We start from the raw sequence: 22,941 nt of genomic DNA on the forward strand, positions 1-22,941 counted from the left end.
CCGTGAAGTAAACCGACACCCATCCGTTTTGAGGAGAGACGGATTCAGGGTCTTTTCGGTCTAAAAACGACTCTTTTATTAGTACTAAAACAGAGTCGGACCGGCGCCAGTTTTTGGGGTCGTGCGGGTCGTTTTCAGACTCTAAAACAGGGTCGTTTGTTCTATGCGGGCGCGTATACAGAGAGAAAAGGAAGCGCTCTTAAAGCCTAGTAAATTTAAAAAAGCTTCAATATTTCTTTAATAGGGGTTTTTATGGACGCACATTTTTTTGGGGGGTGCACAAAAAAATTGTGCCCCCTACACTTTAGCTCTTGCACGTCCCTGAATATTAAGATTTGAACTCAAATTCAGTCATATTTCAGATGTAAGCCATGTGTGGGCAGGGTTGTCAATCATTTTTAAAAATGATTGTTTTTCTTTTCGTTTATTCTAAAGAACTATGCTTTGGAAACGAGCCACTCTTTTGAAATTTAGAAAAAGTTGAAAAAAAATCGCAAATGAATCTGATTTTTGTGACAGTTCATTTTAATTTCTTTCCATGAAGATAAGTTTATTAATGTTTTATTTTGTCATTGTAATTAGCAAAATTTGTCATGAACGAATGGTCATTGAAGGTTGTTAACTAAGTGTCATCATCAACGGTTGTTATGTTTTTCATTTTTATTTTGTCGTTTTTACAAAATGATTATTTTTAAAAAATGTTAAACGACCGATCCCTATGTGTGAGTGGAGATAGGGAGTGGGTGCAGAGGCGCCATGAGCCCCGCAAAAATGACCTCCGAGCCTTTAGATTTGCAGAGTTACCTCCAGGCCATGAGAAACCGTATTTGTCCCTCCGTGCCTCCTCCATTCTGTGTCCACGCTTTGCATGGCTCATTGCGCTTCTGCACCCCCTCCCTCGTGAGTGTTGGTAGAAAAATACCTTTTGTACACTCCTCCACATGTTATGATTTCTCCATCAAATACAGTGAAAGCTAACAAAAGAAAACATTTCATGGACTTCATGCTGTAAAACTTCAAATTTAAAAATGCGACACTTAATTAATGCAAATTCTAGAACTACAAACGATCCAACAATCCTGAGTCCGAATTTAATGAATTTTAGCCGTGTTTTGTATTCGCCAAATACAGGTTTCAATTTAGCGCCGGCTTAAATCTTGAAACAAAGAATAGGATTTTAAGTGGAACCAACCATATTTGAGCCGTGGCTTAAATATAAGCCGCGGCTCAAATTCTTTAAATTCGGCCTCTAGTTTTTTATATTCCAGTTAAATTATCTTTTTTTTTCCTTTTTCAGGGTTGAATTATGATATATGAATTATCATTGTACAATGTACATAGTAAATGCTGTGATATAAGTTCCTAAATTTCAAATTTTGAACGAGGCAAAATCTGTTATTTTTATTACCAGAGTTAATGTTGTAAGGAGCAGCTGTTACTTTAGTGAGGCAAGGATAACTCACAACCTCTGCAATAGAAACAAAACAGTGGGGTAAATAAGGGGGGTTATTGGGGTTACTTACCCCGCCCCCCTTAGAATCCTAGGGGTAATTACCCCCCCCCCCCTAGAATATTAGGGGTAATTACCCCCCCCCCTAGAATCTTGGGGACACACATTTCCCCGTTAAGTAACTTGATCTCGACATTCTCCATGTCCATGATTACCATTAAAAGGAAAAATGTAAAAAAAATTTTGGTGCTTCGCGCAGATAATCTTACTCAATCAACTTTAATGAAGTAACATATATAAATGTTACCCAAAAATCGAGTTTTTTAATGCAGTAGCGTACATTAAGAATTAAATTTTAAAAAGTAAGACATTTCTCTTTTAATATAATCAAATTAACATATATACCTAGTACATTGACGACACGAAAATTTTAGAAATTATATATTAGAATATAAACACACACATTTTTCAAAGTTTTGCAGAGTAGCTTTTCTAAAGATTTAAAAATTTACCTCTTTTTCCTCTTAGAGTAAAACTATTTTTATGGTACTTAAAATAAATTCAGTTTTTACAGATCTTTGTAGTTAATGTAAAAAGAATGACTGTAATGAAGGGTATAAAACAAGGTGAAAGCTGAAAGGTAGGAAATGAAAGGTAGAAACACTTTATGTTGGAAATCATACTTTTTTAGAGCTTTTAAGAAATGACAAAAAATTGGCCTTGGGTCAGAACTTGTTTTGATTGCTTGATCTTGATATTTAATATGGCGCGACTTTAAATTTTATTTTTTTAATTTTATACGAAGGGAAAAATGTTTGATCTTGTGATTCACAACAAAAATGTTTTGACTTCAGATAAATTTGTTGCTCTTTCACTTATATATAACCATTCATGAAGAAAAAATTATGGAAATAAAAAAGAACAAATGGATTAGTTTCAAAATAACGTTCTGATTAAAATATCAATAAACATATAGAAAGAAAAAGCTATACATTTATATTTGTTAATGTTGTTATAGGGTTATGATGTTTTTATATGTTGTCTTCTAATTTTTATCCCATTTTTTGCATAACATAATCATTTGGAAATTTTAATGAATGGAGCTTATAACAAATTCTAAAACCTGTAACTTGAACAAACAATGGAAAATTGTTTTAAACTGAATGGAATTTTCAGTCCAAGCCCCTAACCAAGTAACAATTTTGCGGAAAATCCGCGGAAATTCTCCGGAATCTTTCCTGGGAATCCGCGGAAATTCCTAGGAATCTTTCACAGGAAAATCCAGTGAAAATGTCGACAGCTATTCTGAGGAATTTCTCGTAACCAGGATTTCCAAGGAATCAGTTACAGGAAATGATTCTCGAGAAATTCCTTGGAAATTCTTCAAAGAAAGTCACTATGATTGGAGAATCTGGGGAAATTCCTCAATTTTGTTTCTTGTTTAACCAATACCTGATTGACGAGTTCCTGGAAAGCTTATTGCTGTATGAAATTCCTAAACAGGGTGTAATAGACGGAAGGATTTCGATACTGTGTATTTTGACAACAGAGATGAGATTTTAAAAGCTTAAACCCGGTCTTTTCGTCTGCTTAGACCCAAGTAAAGCTCAAGTCAAGACCCGGGTTTTGGATGGCCTTGAGTTTAGTAAGAACCAACCATCTTGGGTTTTTCTCTCTTTAAGGTTCAAGTCTTCAGCAACTGATGATCGTAAATTTTGTAAAATCTTTATATTTGTACATTTAAAATCTGGGGAATTATTTGTAGTGTAAAATGTTATTAATTATATAAAATAAACATACTATGAAAATAATGTATCTACATAAAGTTTGAAATTTCAAAATTTACATCTCCTTGTCACAGCTGATATGACGGCATATTAAGTCTGCTACAGAGAGAAAGCTTGCAAAACAGTCTCTCATTGGTCAAATCAGAACAAATCCTGACTTGGGTTCTATCTAAGCCCGAGTTTGGGTTTTAGTCGGGTTTAAGCTTTCAAAATCTTATCTCAGATCATCTATACAGGATACAGCGATGACGCAAAATTTTTTTTTTTATTTGCACTTTAATCCTCCCTTTAGGTAGTCTTATGGTCTCATGGCCTTTCATACGGGAAGACATGCCAAACGTAAAATACATAATACTTATCTATAGTAAAAAAAGAGTAAAATTGGGGCGATTTTAAATTTTGAATTACTTTATTAGAGGGAAAACATTAAATTTTTCAGATGGATGTAAGCTCATTTTTTACCTTCTATACCTAATTCTAGCGCTTTCCCAAAAATCCCAAAGTGGGAAGGGCCTCCTAAGTCATTTTGAGTCATTATATGGTTTTCAAAACAATAGCAAAGATTGTTCTGTAAGGCATATAGACTGTTAGGCTTTGATTGTTATGTTTCATGAATTTAGAGAATTGAAGCGAAAACGATGCGAAATTTAGCAAAAACAAATTTTGCAAAAAACGTTTTGAAAAAAAGGGAAAATTTTTGCGGAAAATTTCGAAACTTTTTGCTCATTTTTTTGCAAAATTTTGCGTCAATCTGTTGCACGAAAAATTGCTAAATATTTTGAGAAAAACCAAAATTTTCCAAATTTTTCTTGAATAAAAACCGAAAATGCATTAATTTGCAAAAAAAAACTTTTTTCAGTATTTCGAAAAACATGTCTAAAAAAGTAGCGAACTTTTTTCCTTTTTTTCAACAAATGAAATGCAAAAGTTTTGCGAAACGAATTCCCCATTTTGCTGTAAACCCTGAAAAAAAATCAGAGTAGGTTTTTTTAAACAAAGTTCAATGATAATATTGTTGAATATTGCATTTATTGTAAGTTTTATCTCAGTGAAATATGAAATGTGAAATGTGAAATGTGAAATGTGAAATGATTTGTTCAGCAATACCAATAAAATCTAAACTAAATCAATAAAAGCTTTAAAATCAAAATTACGAAAGTCAGGAATGGTTGAGCAAATATTAACCTTAAAATATCAATTAATTACCTTTTCTAATATACAGGGTTACCCACAAAAGATGAGACGGTAAAGACGACAAGAAACTCTTAAAATATGAGGAGCCCAAGGTTAAATTAAGTATAATGCGTTTTATATCAAGGGCTTATTTAATGATTAGGCAAAGAAAGAAACAAGTTTCAGTTACAGAAAATCGTGAATATAAGGAAACAGACAGTATAAATTCTGTACAATTATCTCTGAAGTCTCATCCTTTGTGGGTTACCTGCAAAAAAAAACTCCGGAATAGGAAGACGACTTGTACACTAAATTAAGACTTTAAATATGAATGAAAAATGTACATGGGACACAGCAATGTTGCAATGTTAACAGAAAAATTTTACTTAGTAAGTGATTTGATAACTATTTGCTTTGTTGCAAAATCAAATACACTAAAGTATTGCTCAAAAGTCGTCTTCCTTTTTCAGAGTTTTCTGGTTATCACTCTATATGGAAGAAAATTATTCAGGAAAATCTGTCACATTTAAAAACACCTTCTGTGGACAGCAAAGAGTTTCAGATGTTGTTTCCACAGACGTTGTTGTCTCCACAGCTGTTTTTGTTTCCACAGCTGTTGTTGTCTCCACAGCTGTTTTTGTTTCCACAGCTGTTATTGTCGTTGAGGCTGTTGTTTTCTCCTCAGCTGTTGTTATCCTTGATGCTGTTGTTTTCTCCTCAGCTGTTATTATCCTTGAGGCTGTTGAAGCCTTGTAGAATCCAATAGCAAGGAAGAAAGTGAAGAAAAGAAGGTGTGCATTCATCGATGAGGTTTCTTTTTGACTGATAGTACAGTCTAAATTTAGGCCAAAGGCTTTCAGAATCTACATCTGGCGAAACTTCAAGTTTAGTTAATTATGAAAAAAACGTGTTTTATTATGCTTTCTTCAATCTCTCTCTTTTAACTTAAAAAAGTATTTTTTTGAGTTTCTTAATTTTACATTTTGAAAAGTGATATTTTTTACAGAGGAAATTTTAGGATTAAATGTTTTCTGAAAAAGCATTATAATTCCATCATGGATACTTACATTTTAGATTAAGGATTTCAAACATTTCAAAGTACATAAAGCCAGCAGTTAAATTATAGATTTTTATGACATTTGAACTAAAATCTTAATTAAGATCTTACTTAATTAAGTACTTTAAATTGCAAACTGCATCTTTACAGCCAAATATGAAAACTATAAAAAAATAATTCATCGATTATTTTAATAATCCAATTCAACAAAAACAGGTTACCAGAGCCTGCAATTTAAAAGCTTTCGGTTGGTTTTTAAGAAGAAAATCAAAGGTGTGTTCATTGGATACTCAGATTAAGTAATCCGGATTAAGGATATCTAATTCTAAAGTTTTCAGCTCAGAGCTGGGAGCTTTAGAATGGATAACCTTTAATACAAACTACTTAATCCGAATATCCACTGTGGAAACTTTTAATTTTAGTCCTTAAACCACTCTTTTTCTCTCTCTGTGAATATCCGTACATTGTTTTCTCCAATGAGAGTGCAGGAATATAGTTCGTAAATTGTATTTACCAATGACAGCCATAAAAATAAATTCTATCCCATGAGAGAAATCCGCAATTTCTATCAAATATAGAATTTACAGTCGGCAATTTTGTAAATTAATCGGTGAAGAAAAATATGTCCTAATACGTTTGAGATTCTTTTTTAACCAATTTTAACTAATGAATTAATAAACAAATGGGTGAGAAATTAAGTGAAGGCCCTTCCAGCCAAGAAAACGAACAAATCTGGCGTTCCTAGAATCAAATTTGTTGATCTTAACATTTAATCTTAAGACTAACATAATCTCGAGATTATTTGAGTCTTGAGATAAGCAAAGACAGAGGATTAAGCATTACTCCTGACATCCACCATTCTAAAGTTTCCAGCTCTGAGCTTAAAACTAATTAATTAATCTGGAGATTAAAAACAAGAAGAGAACAAGCATTATTCGATCTGGAGATTCAGAAAAAGAGTGGGTCAAATATTAATCCCGATATACATCAATCAAAAGTTCCCAGCTCTGATTAGTTTGTATGTTACAAAAACACCTTTTTATGATTTAAAAAGTATATATTTAAATTTTGTACATATATACATAAACCATATAAGATTAAATGTAAGATGCTAAATGTGACACCATTTAGTAGGGCTGCCCATTATCCAACTTTTCCATCAGTTTCATTAACAAATGGTTCCAACCGTAAAAGAAAAATTTAAAGTTACTGTTAATATAAAATCTTAATTTTATTAAATGCTTTAACCGAAGATATTCGACTGTTAACCCTATCCCTGCTGGGGTACTTAATAACCAGGATACGCGGATCTAAATCCCATGTTTGATGTTCAAATATGGCAAATAATACATTATTGGAAAGCTCTTTTGCTCTACTCTTAGAATCTACAAAAAATTTTAATTTCTACGACAAAATCCAGTTATATTATAGAAAAAATATTTGCAAAATAGAAATGTCCAAAAAATATACTTTTTTGAAAAGCCCTTGACAATGCCAAATATGCAAAAATGTTGCAAAATTTGTAATAACCTGATGTGTAATCAAGAATAACTAAAAATGTGCAAATTTCTTTTGACAGGTTGTATGCAATTAATTTGCAAAACTTTTGATATCGGCCTTCTTATGTCATAGTCCTTCTAAAAAGCTAAAAATTATCAAAATCTGACAACTGAAAATGGGTAAAAACAAAGATTTATTTTTTTTACAGAAAAAATAGTCATTTAGGCAGTGAGCTTGATCACTCAGGCAGTAAGTAAAAAAGCCCGGTACAGGAGGAATATAAAAATTTAGGAATAGTCATAAAATTTCAACAGGCTGGGTTATGTAAAAAACTAAAGAGGGAGGTTCAAATTGGCTCAGCAGGAATAGGGCTGACGGTTGTTTTTTGCAATCAAGGCCATCAGCCATTTAGAAATTGGGTGAAGAGCAAAAAAATGTTTGTTAAATGTTGATTGTAGTATTAACAGCGTTAGTGGTTTCCCAAAACTCCCAAATTTCAATAAAAAAATTTTAACAGCTAATTAAATTGCACAAGGCATCACCAAATTGAAAAAAAATCTTTAAAATCCATCATCAATAAAGACAAAATTTAAAAGCTTAAAAATACATCAAATTTTTTTTTTTTGCAAGTTTCATGAAATTTTAGCAATAAAACGAACAAAATTTGCCCTGTTTCCAAAAAAAAACAATCTATTTCATTTTTGTTTAAAAAACGGCTGATCGGTTTCCTATCACAATGTTATCCACCCCCCTCCCGTGGTTTCTTCTGAATAAATTAAAAACGGCTTACATTAGAACGCTAAAACTTCTTTACTTTTTTAAACAAAATAGTTTTAAACATATTTTGGTAAAAAAAAATTTTTTTGGTGCTTAGGGTAGGGTGAAGAAATGGCGGGTCGGTGTGTTAAAAATCAGAAATGGTTAACATCTTTTTTATTAATTGAGCTACAGAACTAAGACTTATGTATTTGAAAAGGCCTTGAAAAATGTGTCAAATGTTATTATTTGTCAAAAATAAAAATAACTATTTTTGAAAAAATTTTCGACATATTTTTTTAACTGTTTAAAAATTTATCCGTTACACTCTAACAAATTAAAGTTAGAGGTCAAATATTTGTTATGATCAGTTCTTGAGAAGTTGGGATAGGGTTAACGATTCAAAAATGAATAATGTTTGACATTCGTTAAACGTGAAAATTTTACTGCTGGCGGCAACAGTCATCCAATAATTTGTCGCTGATGCAAGGACTTCAACTGTTCAACACCGCGTCAATATATTTTAAGCATAGTTAACACATTTATAAAAGACACTGCAATATTATAAAAAAAACGAACAATAGGGAGAATTAAAAAAATATAGATGAATGGGTAACTTAAAAACTTTATATAAAGTTTCCAAAGATCTAAAAACTACAAGATACACAAAATATCTCATAACAAACAGGAATACTAAGAATTACAAAAATTAGAAAACAGAAAAAAAAGAAAAAATGTACAGATTCGAACCTAAGATTAAAAAATGTACAGATTCGAACCTGAGATTAAAAAATGTACAGATTCGAACCTGAGATTAAAAAATCTAAGTTGTATACGAACATACTAATTCTAGCACATATAATAGTTTATTACAAATATAAATAAAAGATTGATTAAAGATAAAAGAAAAATGACAAGTTATAAAGAATGGTAGATATAAATTGAACTACAGAAATCAATATCAATATCAAGACCCCATGTTGGTGCCTGTAATACCTCGATGAGATGAGTGAAAAGAAATTAGAAATGGGGGAAAAATTAATAATTAAACTTCTTAGTTTTAGATAATGGATTCAGTATTATCTTTTTAAGTGAATAATTTCCCCCACCCTCCCCCCACCCCATTGAATTTTGCCCCTGAAACCTAAAACCTGATAAAGGAAGATTCACATCCAAATATTACACAGACAGGACAATATTGGTAGTTGTTGCTTTTTGTAGTTATGCTTAAAATAAGCTCATCATATCTCTTTTTTAAACCTTCATCTTCTAAAAATGGTTGAATGCACCACAACATTTATAAGCATTAATGATTAAAATGTTTGCTTAATACAACTATTACCCAAAACAAATTACTGGTCCTATCTATATAGTCTATGGTAACTCCTCAAGAAATTTATTCAGATCAAATCATCAAAAAATCTAAGGTTGTTTACAGTACATTTTGTTTAAATTCTTAGTGCGAATCCTTAATGGCAGACAGATTGTTAGATACTTAATTGTATATATATATATATATATATATATATATATATATATATATATATACAGGGTGAGTCAAAAAAGTGTGATTAGTGTAGTCTTTATCTAAAAAAAACATGAAATTCTTATGCATAGAATTTTTGCATTAATTTGAAAAATTGTTTTAATTTTCTTAATACTCACATGGTACCACAAAATAAATTGCGAACCTTTATTCTTCTCTAAATCAAAAGTGAAGAAAAGAAAAAATGTGTTAATGTTTAATTTCTATCTAATCCTAAAATTTCATAAAAATTAGACTCATGGAAATGGAGAAAATTTGCAAAATTGTATAAGGAAAATTCCCAATTTAGTTCTAAGCAAAGCTATCAATAATAGATCTAAAAATTAGAGCAGTACAAATTTCATCAAAAGAATAGAGGACATTTTTATTTTTGTGCAAATGTTAACCGTGTAATTTCTATGTTAAACTGAACAGATCGGATCTATTTCATTAAAATGTTGGAGATTCTTATGAATATATCTCTCAATAGGTCAGACCGATCCATAATTGGATTGCAATTATCTATTCAAACACTTTTGTTATTCTTAATTTTCGATTTTGAAGGAAAAAAAGTTTCGCGGATTTTTTGGTACCATGTGAGTTTCAAACAAATGAAGACAATATTCCAAAATATTGCAAAAATATTAAAAATATGAATAAAAAGTGATATCAATGTGTTATCTTCATAGATCTAAATTTTAAACAACCATCTATAATCTAAAGAAAGCAAAATTCCTAAAACATGGAAAAAATGTTGCAGGGCAAAATTGACCTCCTCATCTGATCATTTATAAAAACCTCCAGTCCTGTCATTAAGGAACTATGCAGGAATGCCCAACTCAGGAATACGCAAATTGTGTACTGTACTCTGTGGGAGTAATGTTAACAAACCCAGTTCCCCCACAGAAATTGAAGGGAAAGGACTAAAGCTCTGATGTGATATTACAGTCCAACAAAAAACAAGTTAATATACCAATTTAGAGGGAATAATTATGATTTATGGCTTTCTAGTCAATATGGAAAATACAATAGCAACATATTCTTATTCCAACCCTTGGGCAGTACACAGATTTGACGCATCAGATATGGCGGTTCTTGGTCTATATATTTCTTGGTTATACTTATGAATTATAATTTTCCACTAAGAGAATGAAAATTTTAGTGACAAAATTGAAAATATCCAGAAAGCAGAATCCAAAGAGTATTCCAACCCAACCTCCAAACTCTGAGGTAAACTCCCAGAATGTGTAAATGTACTCATTCTTCAGAATCTGGATATTCCTGGGCTTCCTGATTATCAGAACCTTCTTTGCAGAATTCTATAAAAAAGTGATTATTTAAATATAATTACACTGGAATTGTAAAGAGTAAAATTACAAACCCTGATTTTACTGTAGAGCAGTTCAACATTCAGAATAGTTTTCCTGCAGGGTTGCAAACATTTACTTAGACCAAGCTTCACATTTTTAGAAAGCTTGGTCAGTTCATTTTTATATGCTTCATATTTCTCTGAAGAAGGTAATGACATCTTAAAAATAATTCTAATAACCATAATATTTCAAACTATGAAATTGATTAGATCAATAAGTTTTAGTTTGATATATCGGGTTGCAAAGATATAGAAAATAGAAATTTGAGTTTGTGGCAAACAATCTGTTTTTTTAGAAAAATGCAAGTATATTTAGTTTTATTTCTACTATTTCATATTTCTTCTGTAGGGATTCAGATATCCATCCAGAGCTGAAAACTTAAGATTGTGATATCCTTAATCCCTATTGCTTAATTAATCTTGAGATTAATAATTAAAGGAGAACAAGCATTATTTAATCGTGAGATTAAGAAAAAGAGTGGATCAAGCATTAATCCCGATATCCACCATTCAAAAGTTCCCAGCTCAGGTTGTTTAAAATCCCACTGTAGGGATTCAGTTATGCATTCAGGGGGTTTATAATTCCACTCGATGAATTCAGATATCCATCCAGGTTTTTTTAAATCCCACTGTAGGGATTCAGATATCCATTCAGGTGGTTTATAATTCCACTGGATGGATTCAGATATCCATCCAGGTTGTTTAAAATCCCACTGTAGGGATTCAGATATCCATTCAGGGGGTTTATAATTCCACTGGATGGATTCATATAAACATCTATACAGGGGGTTTGCAATTCCACTGGAGGGATTCAGATATCCTTTTTTAAACCTTTTTTTTCAATTACGGCTAATTCGTTTTATTAGATAAAAATTAACGGTTTTTGCTGTTCGTTAACAGATTCTTCCGTTATTTTTAGAAAACCTCCGTTTCGTTAATGAAACTTTGCCCAGCCCTATTTTCAGAGGTTTTATAATTTCACTGAATCCCTCCCTCCCTCCCTGGAATTATATCTGAATCCCTACAGTGGTCTCCAGTGGAGTCAAAATCTTACTACAAACTTCCGTGACTCTTATTTGGCTCCATTTTTTAAATTTTATATGTATGTATAATTAATAATTTTCAATAATTGATATATTTGAAATTGATGCCAATATTCCTGAGTATGGATCTGTCAGAACACAATTCTCAAATTCATTTCTTGGTTTCCTTGACAAAGAATCATTACAGTTTTATAATGTGAAGCTCATCAAAGATTGGCTTTTTTCAAGTCAAAGTTTTACTGATTTAACCCTAAACAGGCTAGGGGGGGGGGGTGTTTGGCGCCCCCTGTAGTTTTTTTAGGCGCGTTTTTTTTTGACACTATCACCGTGAAATTGTGTGACTTTTAATGAATAGTAATTTAAAGGATTTTTTGTACAGGGAACAGGGTGGAAAAAAGTCCAGTCTCTGATTAAAAAAAATCTAAAAAAAGGCTCATAATTTTTTTTTGATTAAAGTTACAGATCTAAAAACTGAATTTTTTAAAAGGCCTTTAAAAAAGGAATGTAGAAACATGTGCCACACTTTGATTTTTGTTTAAAACAATTTTTTTTTTTTCTGACCCTTTTTTCAACCATCCGTAGCATCCCAAACTTTTAGTTATCGGTCTAATTTTTTTCAATGAGCTGGCCTTGAAAAATTGGGCTATGTACATGCAATTCAACCCTATAACTATTCTCTAAGGCCTTTTTCTAGGGGGGGGGGGGCTGTGGGAAGCCCTTCCACCAGGTTAAACATAGTGTTAGAACCCCAGTCTTTATAGGGTTAAGTGGTTTTTTTATATGATTTAAAAATATTCTAACATTCAAAGATATTAACAAAAACAAAAACAATTATAGTTTTGCTGATTTTGAACTCTTACTTCATATTAAATAAGATGCATCCAAATGTAGTGTTAAACTCTTGTGCTATATAATCATCTCTGCATGAATCATGTTCAATGGAATTTGAGCAAATATAATCTTCTTCTATGCTTTGAATCTGTTTAGCATTGAGAAGGAGGATTCTGTTCTGATTCAATCCTGGTCCTGTCAACTTTAAAGAAGTTCCCCCAGTGATAAAGCTAGGATCATGAAGGAAAATAGCATCGTAGGAATAAAGACTATGAACAATTTTAATCTCTTCTTCAGTAAATTTCATTGTTTTACATGAATATATAACATCTTGTTCATCCATCCATATAAAGATAGATGACATAGTGTCTTTATCTTCAATCCAATCAGTGTCTAGTTTACTTCTATGGAATATTGAATCAAAATCTTCAAGCTCTGTAATATTGTGTATAGGCCAGGTATTCTTGTAATTACAGATTGATATTGAGATGTTAAGATTAGGATCTGTTTCCATGTATTCTACATTAGTTCCTATCAAGTTACTCTGCAGCTTCTGTGTTGAGAGTGTAAGCTGGTAAAGTATAGCAGCAGACATTCCAATAACGAAACAAAGAAATATCCTGAATCCAATATTTTGACCAAGTTTTCCTCTGATCATAAATGCAAAACCTAAGGCACTAAACAAAAAATTTAGTTTAAAAAATATAACCAACAAATTATTTATATCCTACCTGCATCCTAGTAGTAACCCTGCCCATCCTCCTACTTCTCCAATAAGAGAGATAATATCATATGATGAAAAAACCTATTTAAAATTGCTTTATTGTGTAATGGAATTGCAATTATACAATTAGTAACAAAGTTTCCCGAGAGATGAAATTTTCTTTGACAACTCTTTACAACCAGGGTTTCCAAAAAAAATTGTGTACACAAAATAATTTTGCAAAAGGTTTATCCATTTTGAGTAAAAATTGAAAAAAAATTTAATGGGAAAATTATTGGAAAAAGCAATTGTGCTCAAATAACTAAATAATTTTGTATTTAATATTTTATTTTTTTAACTTATTTTATTATTTGTAAATTTTCAAGAAACAATTCCAGAAATGAATGAATAAAATTAAATCAATGAGAGCACTTAGATCTCCTGATCTCCTGATTTCCAATATAAGGTAAATAAGCATTCGTCAGCCAACAAGAAGTTAATAATTCAATTAATCAGCGTGTCATATTTAATACGGTCTTTTGAAAAATAGGTTTTAAATTTCAGCACATTTCTGATGTTGATGGTGTCATATCAATTTAACTAATGATCGATTGAAGGAATAAGTTTTGAATAAATGATTATTAAAAGTTCATATAAACATAATTAAATTTATATTTGTTCAAATGGTCTGAAAGCCGGCTTGTGAATTTAGCTGACTTAAGTCTAATCGAAACAGTATCGTATTTGTAATTGTTATCAAAACCTAACTTTATACATAAAGGGGTATCCAAAAGAGAGGATTGGGAAGAAAATCAAAAGTTTGTACATTGGATAATCAGATTAAGCGATTTGGATTAAAATTACTTCATTCTAAAGTTCATAAATGTATTCTGGTGTACATAGAGTAAGTAGAAAACCAAAATAATTTTCCAGTATAAGTAATGGAAACTGGAAATATTCTGGCTTACAAAAAAATTTCCAAATTGTAGTAATGAAAACCTTACACACTGCCTAGCCCTAATGGATAATCTGAAAAATTAATTTTAATTTCAGTTTACCTCCTTCACCAGTGTTGATTGGGGAAATTCCAAACCAAATCTAAAAGGTTGATTTGAACCAATGTAAGACAAATTAGTAATCTCCAGGCTGACAAGGGTAAAAGTTGTCTGAAGCTTTAACTTTGTTTTTTTACAATTTTCAAGTTTTTTAACATTTTCCAACTTTTTAGAAACTTGCTCAAACATTGATTCTTCAATGCCTTCAGAAATTATCTTATTTTCCTCAGATTTTAAGATATCCGATATGTGATCTTTTGTTAACAACTTTTTTATAATACAGTCATCATAGGAGTAATATTCATTATATCCATCTTCTAATATTCTTGTTTCATCCAAAATATCAAGGTGAAATAAATGTGATGAATATTTAATATATCCAGAGTAATTCCTAAAAATAACAATATTTTAAAATTTATTGTATAGCAAATATATTTTTATCATATACTAGCCTTAGAGGGCGCTTCACGCCCATCTTCTAAATTAGTTGTGAACATATGTTCTCTTTGTGTACATCGTAAAACAAAACAAAAATAATTCGCGGATTTTCACAAAAAATTTCGCGGATTTTCAAAATTTTTAAAAATTGACGATCGAATTTTGATGGGAGACAAATATTTGAAATTTTGATTTTTCATAAACCTTCCCTGGGGTCCCTAGATGTCCCACAAAAAATTTGGGCCCGATTATTTCAGCCGTTTTGACGTTTATTGGATACAAACAGACAGACAGACAGACAAACAAACAAACAGACAAGCCAAATTTATATATAGATTACATCTAAGTGTCTTACCCAAAATTAGATATAGTGGTTGTATCTTTGTTAATAAAACTGAACCCCTGTCTTCCTGATCTAAGAAGCTGGCCTGTTATATGAATATATATTGTTAATTCTTTCTTTGCAAAAACCTCCATTTTCTTGATTCTATTCCAGTGTTTCAGATCAAGTGTATGACAAGTCTCAATAAATGTATCAAACTTCGGTGTGTTGATGGAATATTGAATATATTGAGAACCATGATCCCAAGATGAATCATAGATAGTGACAGAATTTCCATTTTCCAAAACAAATTCCATTCTTTCTAAATTGTTACTCAGCCGTGTTATATTATTCCAAAATGAAGTGGAATTTCCCATATAATAAAGATTTGTGTCATTGGGGCGTATTTGATAAATATTCTCAACAGAACATAGGGATATGCTGACATTATTGAACTTTTCAACTATTTTAACATCCGTTGATTTTTCAGTATTTATGAGTTTGAATCCACATTGAACCACTATGATAAGAACTCCAAGTGAGGATGCCATTTTTAAGATAAATCCACTTTTTGAAAAAAATTTTTTTGTAAATCTAAAATGTATAGAACTACAAAGCTGGTTCTCTACAAATTCAAAGCCTCCAAGTATTGAGACACCAAGAAAAAGTCCGACCCATCCACCAAATTCAGCAATAAAGGAAATCAAAGTATAACTTTCAGTCATTTCAGAATACAGAACAAATGATGGAATTCGAATGACATAACCGGGGGTAAATGTGTTGGATTTTATTGGATTGTTTATTACATTGAGCCAGTTTACAGGGTTAAATAACATTTTTACTTTAACTTGTTTACAAGGAGCAACACATCTGTTTGAACTGGTTTGGATCATGTTCATGACTTCTAAAATGCCAGAGTAGTTTTTGCATACTGACTTATAACTTACACTGGGTTGATTCCAAATGTTGAGAAGACATTGATCCATTTGTATTATATTTTCTACACAATAATCAAAGGTTTCAGCCTGCACTGCACATTCTGTTCTAGGTGTTGAAATCAATTCACTGACAGTAACATCTAATTCTATTTCAACAATGTAGTCAATATTTTCGATTTTGATCAGCTCATTTCTTAGATCTGTCAACAGAAGTTGTCTCCTTTTGTGAACATATACAAAAACTTCATCTAGACATATGCATATGGTTGATATGTATATATCTCTTCATTTTAAACACAGAGTGTAGAAACTGACCCATGCTAAAATGTGTGTTTGTCTGTGTAGTTTAAATGAGTACATAATCCTGGTCTATTTATTTGTATTCTACGAACAACATTAAGGAAAGATAACTTAGTAAGTGTTCATGGTGCTAGTCAGTAGTCAATAACAAGCTGTTAATGATTTTTGATTTGTTTAAAGAATTATTCTTATTTAATAATTTTCTCATTCCAGTTCTCTTCTACACTATAAGTTTATTTTTCCAAACAGGTTCTTGTATTAGTTTTGTTGGATTTTGTTTTATGATAAAGCAGATGTTTGAATCTTAAATTATTTAATTAGTAGATCAAGGCTTCAGGAAATGGTGAACATTTAGAAAGTTTGCTATTAAAAGTAATTTTTTGTTGAACATTTTCTTCACTTTCTATATTTAAACAAACTAAACTTCTTGGAGCTTTGCTATGTCTTGTAATTATTTTTAAGCTATAAGATGTTGCTTTTCATATATTTTCTTCTTGCATCTTACCATGGATTTCCCTGCTTTAGTTGAGTTTTCTAAACCCTTTATCATATCTTATTTACTTGGGACAGTAGCGCAGTCAGGAGAAAAAAGCCCCCGCCCACCCTCCCTCCAGAGAAATTCCTGACAAATTCCAGAAAGTTTAGGTTATAAATGTTGTCTTAAACATGTATTTTAATGAGACTGATTTTACAACCAAAAAATGTATTTTCTCTTTAAAATGTCGTTGGTTAACACAATGTTGTCATAAATGGTACTTTATCAAGAGCCATTGCAAACAGTTGTTACCGAAAAGATGTTTTGAATAGTTTATTTTTAAAACAAAATTATTGTTTTTCAAAAAGTGAAAACAATCCTTCCCTACCTATAAATAAGCATGTGAAGGAATGTGTGTACACCCCTAAAGAATGTGAGCACCCCTTTGAAGAATGCGAGTATGCCCCTGAAGGATGCAAGTACCCCTCTAAAGAATGTAAGTACACCCCTTAAGGATGTGAGTACCATCTGAAAAATGATGCAAGTACCCCCCTGAAAGATGGGGGCTCCCCTAAGGAGACCAGAAAAGAAGCAAACTCTTCTCTGATATTAGCTCAAAGGCATCCCTGGAAGGAAGCAGGGCCAGAAGCACCTAAAGAATACGAACCCAAAGAAACCCCTGAAAATTACAAACCAGCCTTCTAGATGTAAGGCCTACCATTTCATGCTGCTCTACTTCCCCTACTCTTCAGTTAGATGGAATTGAAATTAAATGCTAAGGAGACCAGAATAGAAGCAAATTCTTCTCTCATGTTAGCTCAAAGGCTTCCCTGGAAGGAAGCAGGGCCAACTGCACCTAAAGATGCAAACCCAAAGAAACCCCTGAAAATTACAAACCAGCCCCTTCTGAATGAAAGGCCTACCATTATATGTTTCTCTACTTCCCCTACTCCTCAGTTAGATGGAATTGAAATTAAACTTATGCATAAACCCGAAGAATTCAAACCTAACCATGAACCAAAAATCCCTGACCAGAGCCGTATCCCTGAATCCCTTGAACTACTAGTCCCACCAGTCAGTATCATGTATCCTGTCTTTTGGTATCTCTTGGATAGTGCTGTTTGATTTGCCCATCAAAAACTACTAATAAAATAGGAAATTTCATTACATGTTTTCATTTTAAAGACAATTAAAAATGTATAAAAAATTGCAAATGTTGTCAGATTAAATCATTTAAATCTGCAATTTATTTCAAACAAATGTTTTATATAATTTACAACTATCGCTGATTTAAATCTTAATAAGAATGAGCATTCAATTGAAAGTTTTCACTCAAAATAAATGTAAAAGCTGTGCTAGATAGTGCATGTTTTAATGTTGTAAAACTATTAAAGCAAGTTTGAAGTTCTGCATTAGATTACTTATCAATACGTAAAATGACTGTTACACTGTTTTTGGCAGAAATTTATTTTCTCTTATTTCTTATTTTGTAAATATGTCTGATTCCAAAAAAAATTTTAGTAAGACAAATTTGAGTTGAAATATTTTCATATCTCTATGGAGGATCCATGGAAAGTTAAGTACAAAAACTGTTGAGTTCAATTATTTTGTCCCTGGAGTACATTGAGTAAAGATTGTATCAGAAAGTATTTTTGCAAAAGTAATCTGTAGACCCTTACTCCCTGTTTTTTTAAGATACCCTTTATGTAAAACATGTCTAGTAAAAAGGAGAACTGGAACAAGTTTAATCAAGTTTTTGGAATTTTTAATTTTGATAAGTCAGTTGTAAGCCTTGATAAGCTGGGAGCTGCAGTGTTGATCGGGATGCACTTTTAAAGCTAATCCTACCCAATTTGAGGACTGAGTCCTCTTGGCTACATACTTTTAGTTATTGTGTTTGTTCAAACATATAAAGTTATTATTTACCTTCCTTTACAGTAGGATTTATCCTGAGACTTGAGAATTGTGTAATATCATGCAGCCATGTATGACAGAGTAAAGTGTAATAGTCAACATATGGGTATAATTTCATTCTAAAAACACAATATTTCATTAGTTGAAATTTAAAATTTCTTGTGTTCAGTAGATATAACCAAAAAATATAAAAATACTAGGCTTTTATGGATCTTCACACCAAGAAAACTATAAATAACTTTACTTAAAGTCCAGTGCTGAAGATGAATTCAATAATGGTTTCCACTTTGTACCATTGGAAAGTATTCCATCAAATTTCGAAATAAAATCCAATATCCTGAATCTTTCATAGGTCTGCATTTGAAACTGATCTAGACATGATTCCATTTGGTCTTTAAACATTTCACATATTGTCTCCTAAAATATGATCTAGAATTTATATTTAACTATTTTTAATCACATATGAGTTACCTTATATGATCTGGAACTGTTCAAACAACCACCTTTAAATAAATTTTTAATTAAATTATTTTGTTTTGACAATTTTTGATTATTTATATAAAGAGACTGTAGTGTAGACAAGTAATTCTAAATGATTAAGCAGTAGTAGAATGTCATGTTAAAATCTCTGGATCCTACTTAAAATTATGTCTATAGTCCCGGAAGTTCTTAATTATGTATTTCCTGGTAGATTTTCCAAAAGATTCACCATGTCCAACCTTTTACAGATAGACAATTGTAGATCTGGTGCAGCATCTAAACAATTCATTTCATTTTAAAACTGTACAGTGAAAAACACATTTTACACTTTCTTTTCATCATAAATTTGTTCAAGAATAGACCACATTAGTAGCAATTGGAAACTATGGATTACATTATCTTTTTTATAAACTTCTGTCACACACTAATTATAATGAGGTGACATATATATCAAGCCTAGGAGTAACATGTACTTAATATTAATGTAAAGTAATTCATGACCCTAAACCATGTTAAAAATTGACATCTGATGGAAACCCTGACTTAATTCAAATATTTGAATCAGAAAAATGTAAATGAAAAATAATTCAATTTGAAACAATCATATTAATTCATATTAACCTTTTAGAGGAATCTCCTGATCTCGGGTTGTCATTGGTGTTCTAGCATATTTGATTGTTGTATTATAACCTTGCCTACAGGTTATTCCAATACAGACAAGGGTAAACAAGATCTTGACAATCTAATCATAACAACTAGTTTTTTAAATGTTGTATTCAAGTATCATCCTCTTTAATGCTATCCATAAATCTTTATTTCAAAAATGATTATTTATTTAATTCACAAGAAACTATAATGAAAACATGTTTTTCTTTGTTAATTTTAAGAGCTTTTATTCTACATAAATTTAAAAAAAAATGTTTGTTTATTTGAATATACATATTTGAGTGAATGTTTATATCACTTTTCATTGTAAAGCTGTAATTTAAACTTAAGTTGGTTTCCTTGTTTAACTCATGCAATCCAGGCGACTTGTATTTACTCTTCTTTGTCATTTTTATAGTTAGAACATTCTATAGTTAAACAAAGATAAGCTACTGTCAAGAATAAGTTTTTGAGATGTACAGCACTTGTGATGTCTTATTTTATTTTTTTTAGTGTGGAACTAGGACTTGGGCTCGTTCCTGGGGAAAAAAATTGTTCTTTTATGAGACAAAGGGAACTATCAAGAATGATCCCATCGTTCTTAAATATATCGGAACAATTAGTAAAAAAACTGAACTGAACGGAACAAACTCCAAGGGGGAGGCGGGGCTGGAAAACACCCTGCTGGAACTAGGTATAGGACATCTTCAAGACACCCTTTTTTCCAAAAAATATTAAATTTCACCAAATATTCTGTAACATGAGAAATATCCATTAAAATATTTGCAAATATTTGAGCATCCTGCTTCCTATCCCTTTCTTCAGGCAAGTGAAGACCTCCTTGAGACTCCTTCCCCCAACACCAATTAAGCCTGTTTCACCCTGTGTCTTGAGGAGGTCTCATTACAAGACCTCCTAAGTTGAGACTCAGTTTTATGAGGATATCATATTTCATCAACATGTGTTGGTCCCATTTCCAGGCTTCCCCTTCTGAAATCTAAAATCAAACCACCCCCCCTTCAGGAGGTATTGGTCAAGACCTTTCTCGAAGACAAGTGGAGTTTGTTGTTTTGTCTAGCAGACAAATGATTGTTTGATATTTAAGGAAGCTCACTAAAGTAAATATTTATAAAATGGTAAATTAAAAGATTTTTAAAAATTGCGCTACTGTTAGGACAGGCGACGGGCTGAGCACCACGGCTAAGATAGGCTAGGGGGCTGGGCGCTGCGGTCACATGATCAATTATATCCATGTTATAGATATCCTATGTACAAAATTGATGGGAGGGGGGCGTGGGGGAATGGGGAGGGGTCCACAAATTGTTCTCTAGGAAATTACCAAAATTGCTTTTTAATACGTCTGAGATGAAATACTTAGAAATTGACGAATCAGTAACTAAATCTGTGCACGAGGATATGGTTGCAGCCCTAGTGAAGGGACCTGCAAAGACAAGAACTGGATCCTAGCTGAGGTGTATATTTGTTTTAAAAATCATTCCCCCCTGCATTTTTTTCCCGGAAGGAAGTTAAATTTTGTAAAGAGTTTTATTTGCTGAATTTGGGAAAATAAATAAGTGAAAATAATTTTTGGATGAAAACATAAAAATGAAGAAAAAACTTGCCTTTTGATGTTTTCAATTTTTCATGTTTTGTTTCTAGATCATCAAAAAACATCCTCCCCCACTTCCCGGGGGGGGGGGAATATGCATAATACTTAAATCCTCTAATTCTTATTTATTTTTGTATTTAATTTAGATTTACATTTTTAATTTTTTTCTATTCCAGGAAAATTATTTCATTGCCAGCCTTCCTCGCCAGTGAAGAGACATGTCCTGATGCTTCTGTTTGACAAGGGGCAAACTGCATATCCACAGGTAAAATAATTATCTTTCAGTTTTAGATGGATCTTGTCAATCTTTTTTAGGACAACAACTAAAAGTGCTTGTGCCCTGTAAACATATTTCAAATGGCTTTTAATTCATAGAGGTGTGATTCCAATTTACAACGGTACTCTCTAAAACTTTGTCTGAAAGAAGAATTATTGTGTTCCCCCTTTTTATGTAAACTATTTTTAATTTTGTTCTCTATGAATGGGACATGATGAAAGGAATTAAGGAGAAAATGGAAATTGTCAGAATTTAACACATATTAAGCAATATCTTGCTCATAGTTTTTCAGCTAAAGGTTTAAAAAGGGTTCAATTGTGAATCGTTCATGCCACACTGTAAATGAAGGGTGACTGGAAATTATGTCAGCAGTTCTATGACTTTTCTAATGTCAGTTTTTTATATCTCTGAAATATAAAAAATCGAACTTTTTCTAATTATTATGTGCTGAAGAATTCGAAGAGCCGAAGCCAAAATTATTTAATTCTCAGAAAGAAAAACAAAAATTATTTTTGAAGGCCCTTGTTCTAGAACAGAACTGAACGATTTTGAAAAGGTCGGAAAGCAATGTGGGCCTGCTTAACCCTAATCCTGCTGGGGGGGGGGGGGGTCAATTTGCCCCCCCCCCCCGTAGTTTTTTTTTACATAACTCAAAAAGTATTGGTCTGAGGCTGCTGAAATTTTCTGACTTTTCCTACATACCCAAAGCCCTTCCGTTAGGCCTAAAATTGGGCTTTAATACTAACTGCCAGAGTCATCAGGCACACTGCCTGAATGACTGCTTTTTCCTGTAACAAACTAAATCTTTGTTTTGACCCACTTTGTTTTGACCACTGGTCAGATTTTGATAAAATTTAGCTTTTTGGAATGCCTTTGACATAAGAAAACGAATTGCTCAAGTTTTGCGAAAAAAATTGCAAATTTTTTGCAAACAACCTGTCAAAGGAAATTTGCACATTTTTAATTTTTCTTGATTTAAAATCAGGTTATTTAAAATTTTGCAAAATTTTTTGCATATTTGAAATGGCATGGTCAAGGGCTTTTCAAAAATGTATAATTTTTCATTTTTTGGACAAATTTTTTTTTTGCAAACATTTTTACTATATAACTGGATTTTGCGATAAAAAATTCAATTTATTCAAATTTGCGAATTTTTTTGCAGATTCTAAAAGTAGAGCACAAGAGCTTTCCAATGATGTATCATTTGTCATATTTGGACATCAAACATGGGATTTAGAGGGGGGGGGGGTTAAATTCACCCTCCCCCCCAGCATATCCTGGTTTTCAAGTACCC

At 31.8% G+C, this 22,941-nt stretch overlaps 1 protein-coding gene and 2 long non-coding RNA genes across 3 annotated transcripts; 1 reads left to right on the forward strand and 2 right to left on the reverse strand.

Annotated features, from left to right (window-relative positions):
* Positions 1-922: 922 nt before the first annotated feature.
* LOC111715378 (uncharacterized) lies at positions 923-5,206 on the reverse strand. Its single transcript, XR_002768224.1, has 4 exons — positions 4,947-5,206; positions 2,903-2,945; positions 1,409-1,468; positions 923-974 (listed from the first exon to the last, which is right to left on the reverse strand). It is a non-coding gene; the product is annotated as an uncharacterized LOC111715378 (long non-coding RNA).
* A 6,254-nt stretch (positions 5,207-11,460) lies between these two features.
* LOC111715375 (uncharacterized) lies at positions 11,461-14,626 on the reverse strand. Its single transcript, XM_023490686.1, has 5 exons — positions 14,253-14,626; positions 13,223-13,296; positions 12,521-13,168; positions 11,769-11,826; positions 11,461-11,466 (listed from the first exon to the last, which is right to left on the reverse strand). Exons 1-5 carry the CDS (start codon positions 14,436-14,438, stop codon positions 11,461-11,463), a joined length of 972 nt encoding a protein of 323 aa, XP_023346454.1. The 5' UTR covers positions 14,439-14,626.
* Positions 14,627-19,753: 5,127 nt separating this feature from the next.
* LOC111715377 (uncharacterized) lies at positions 19,754-22,036 on the forward strand. The gene is made up of 4 exons (XR_002768223.1): positions 19,754-19,838; positions 20,275-20,455; positions 21,140-21,233; positions 21,547-22,036. It is a non-coding gene; the product is annotated as an uncharacterized LOC111715377 (long non-coding RNA).
* The last annotated feature ends 905 nt before the right edge of the window (positions 22,037-22,941 follow it).

This window comes from Eurytemora carolleeae, unplaced genomic scaffold, assembly GCF_000591075.1.
Source record: "Eurytemora carolleeae unplaced genomic scaffold, Eaff_2.0 scaffold1767, whole genome shotgun sequence".
NCBI lineage: Eukaryota > Metazoa > Arthropoda > Copepoda > Calanoida > Temoridae > Eurytemora > Eurytemora carolleeae.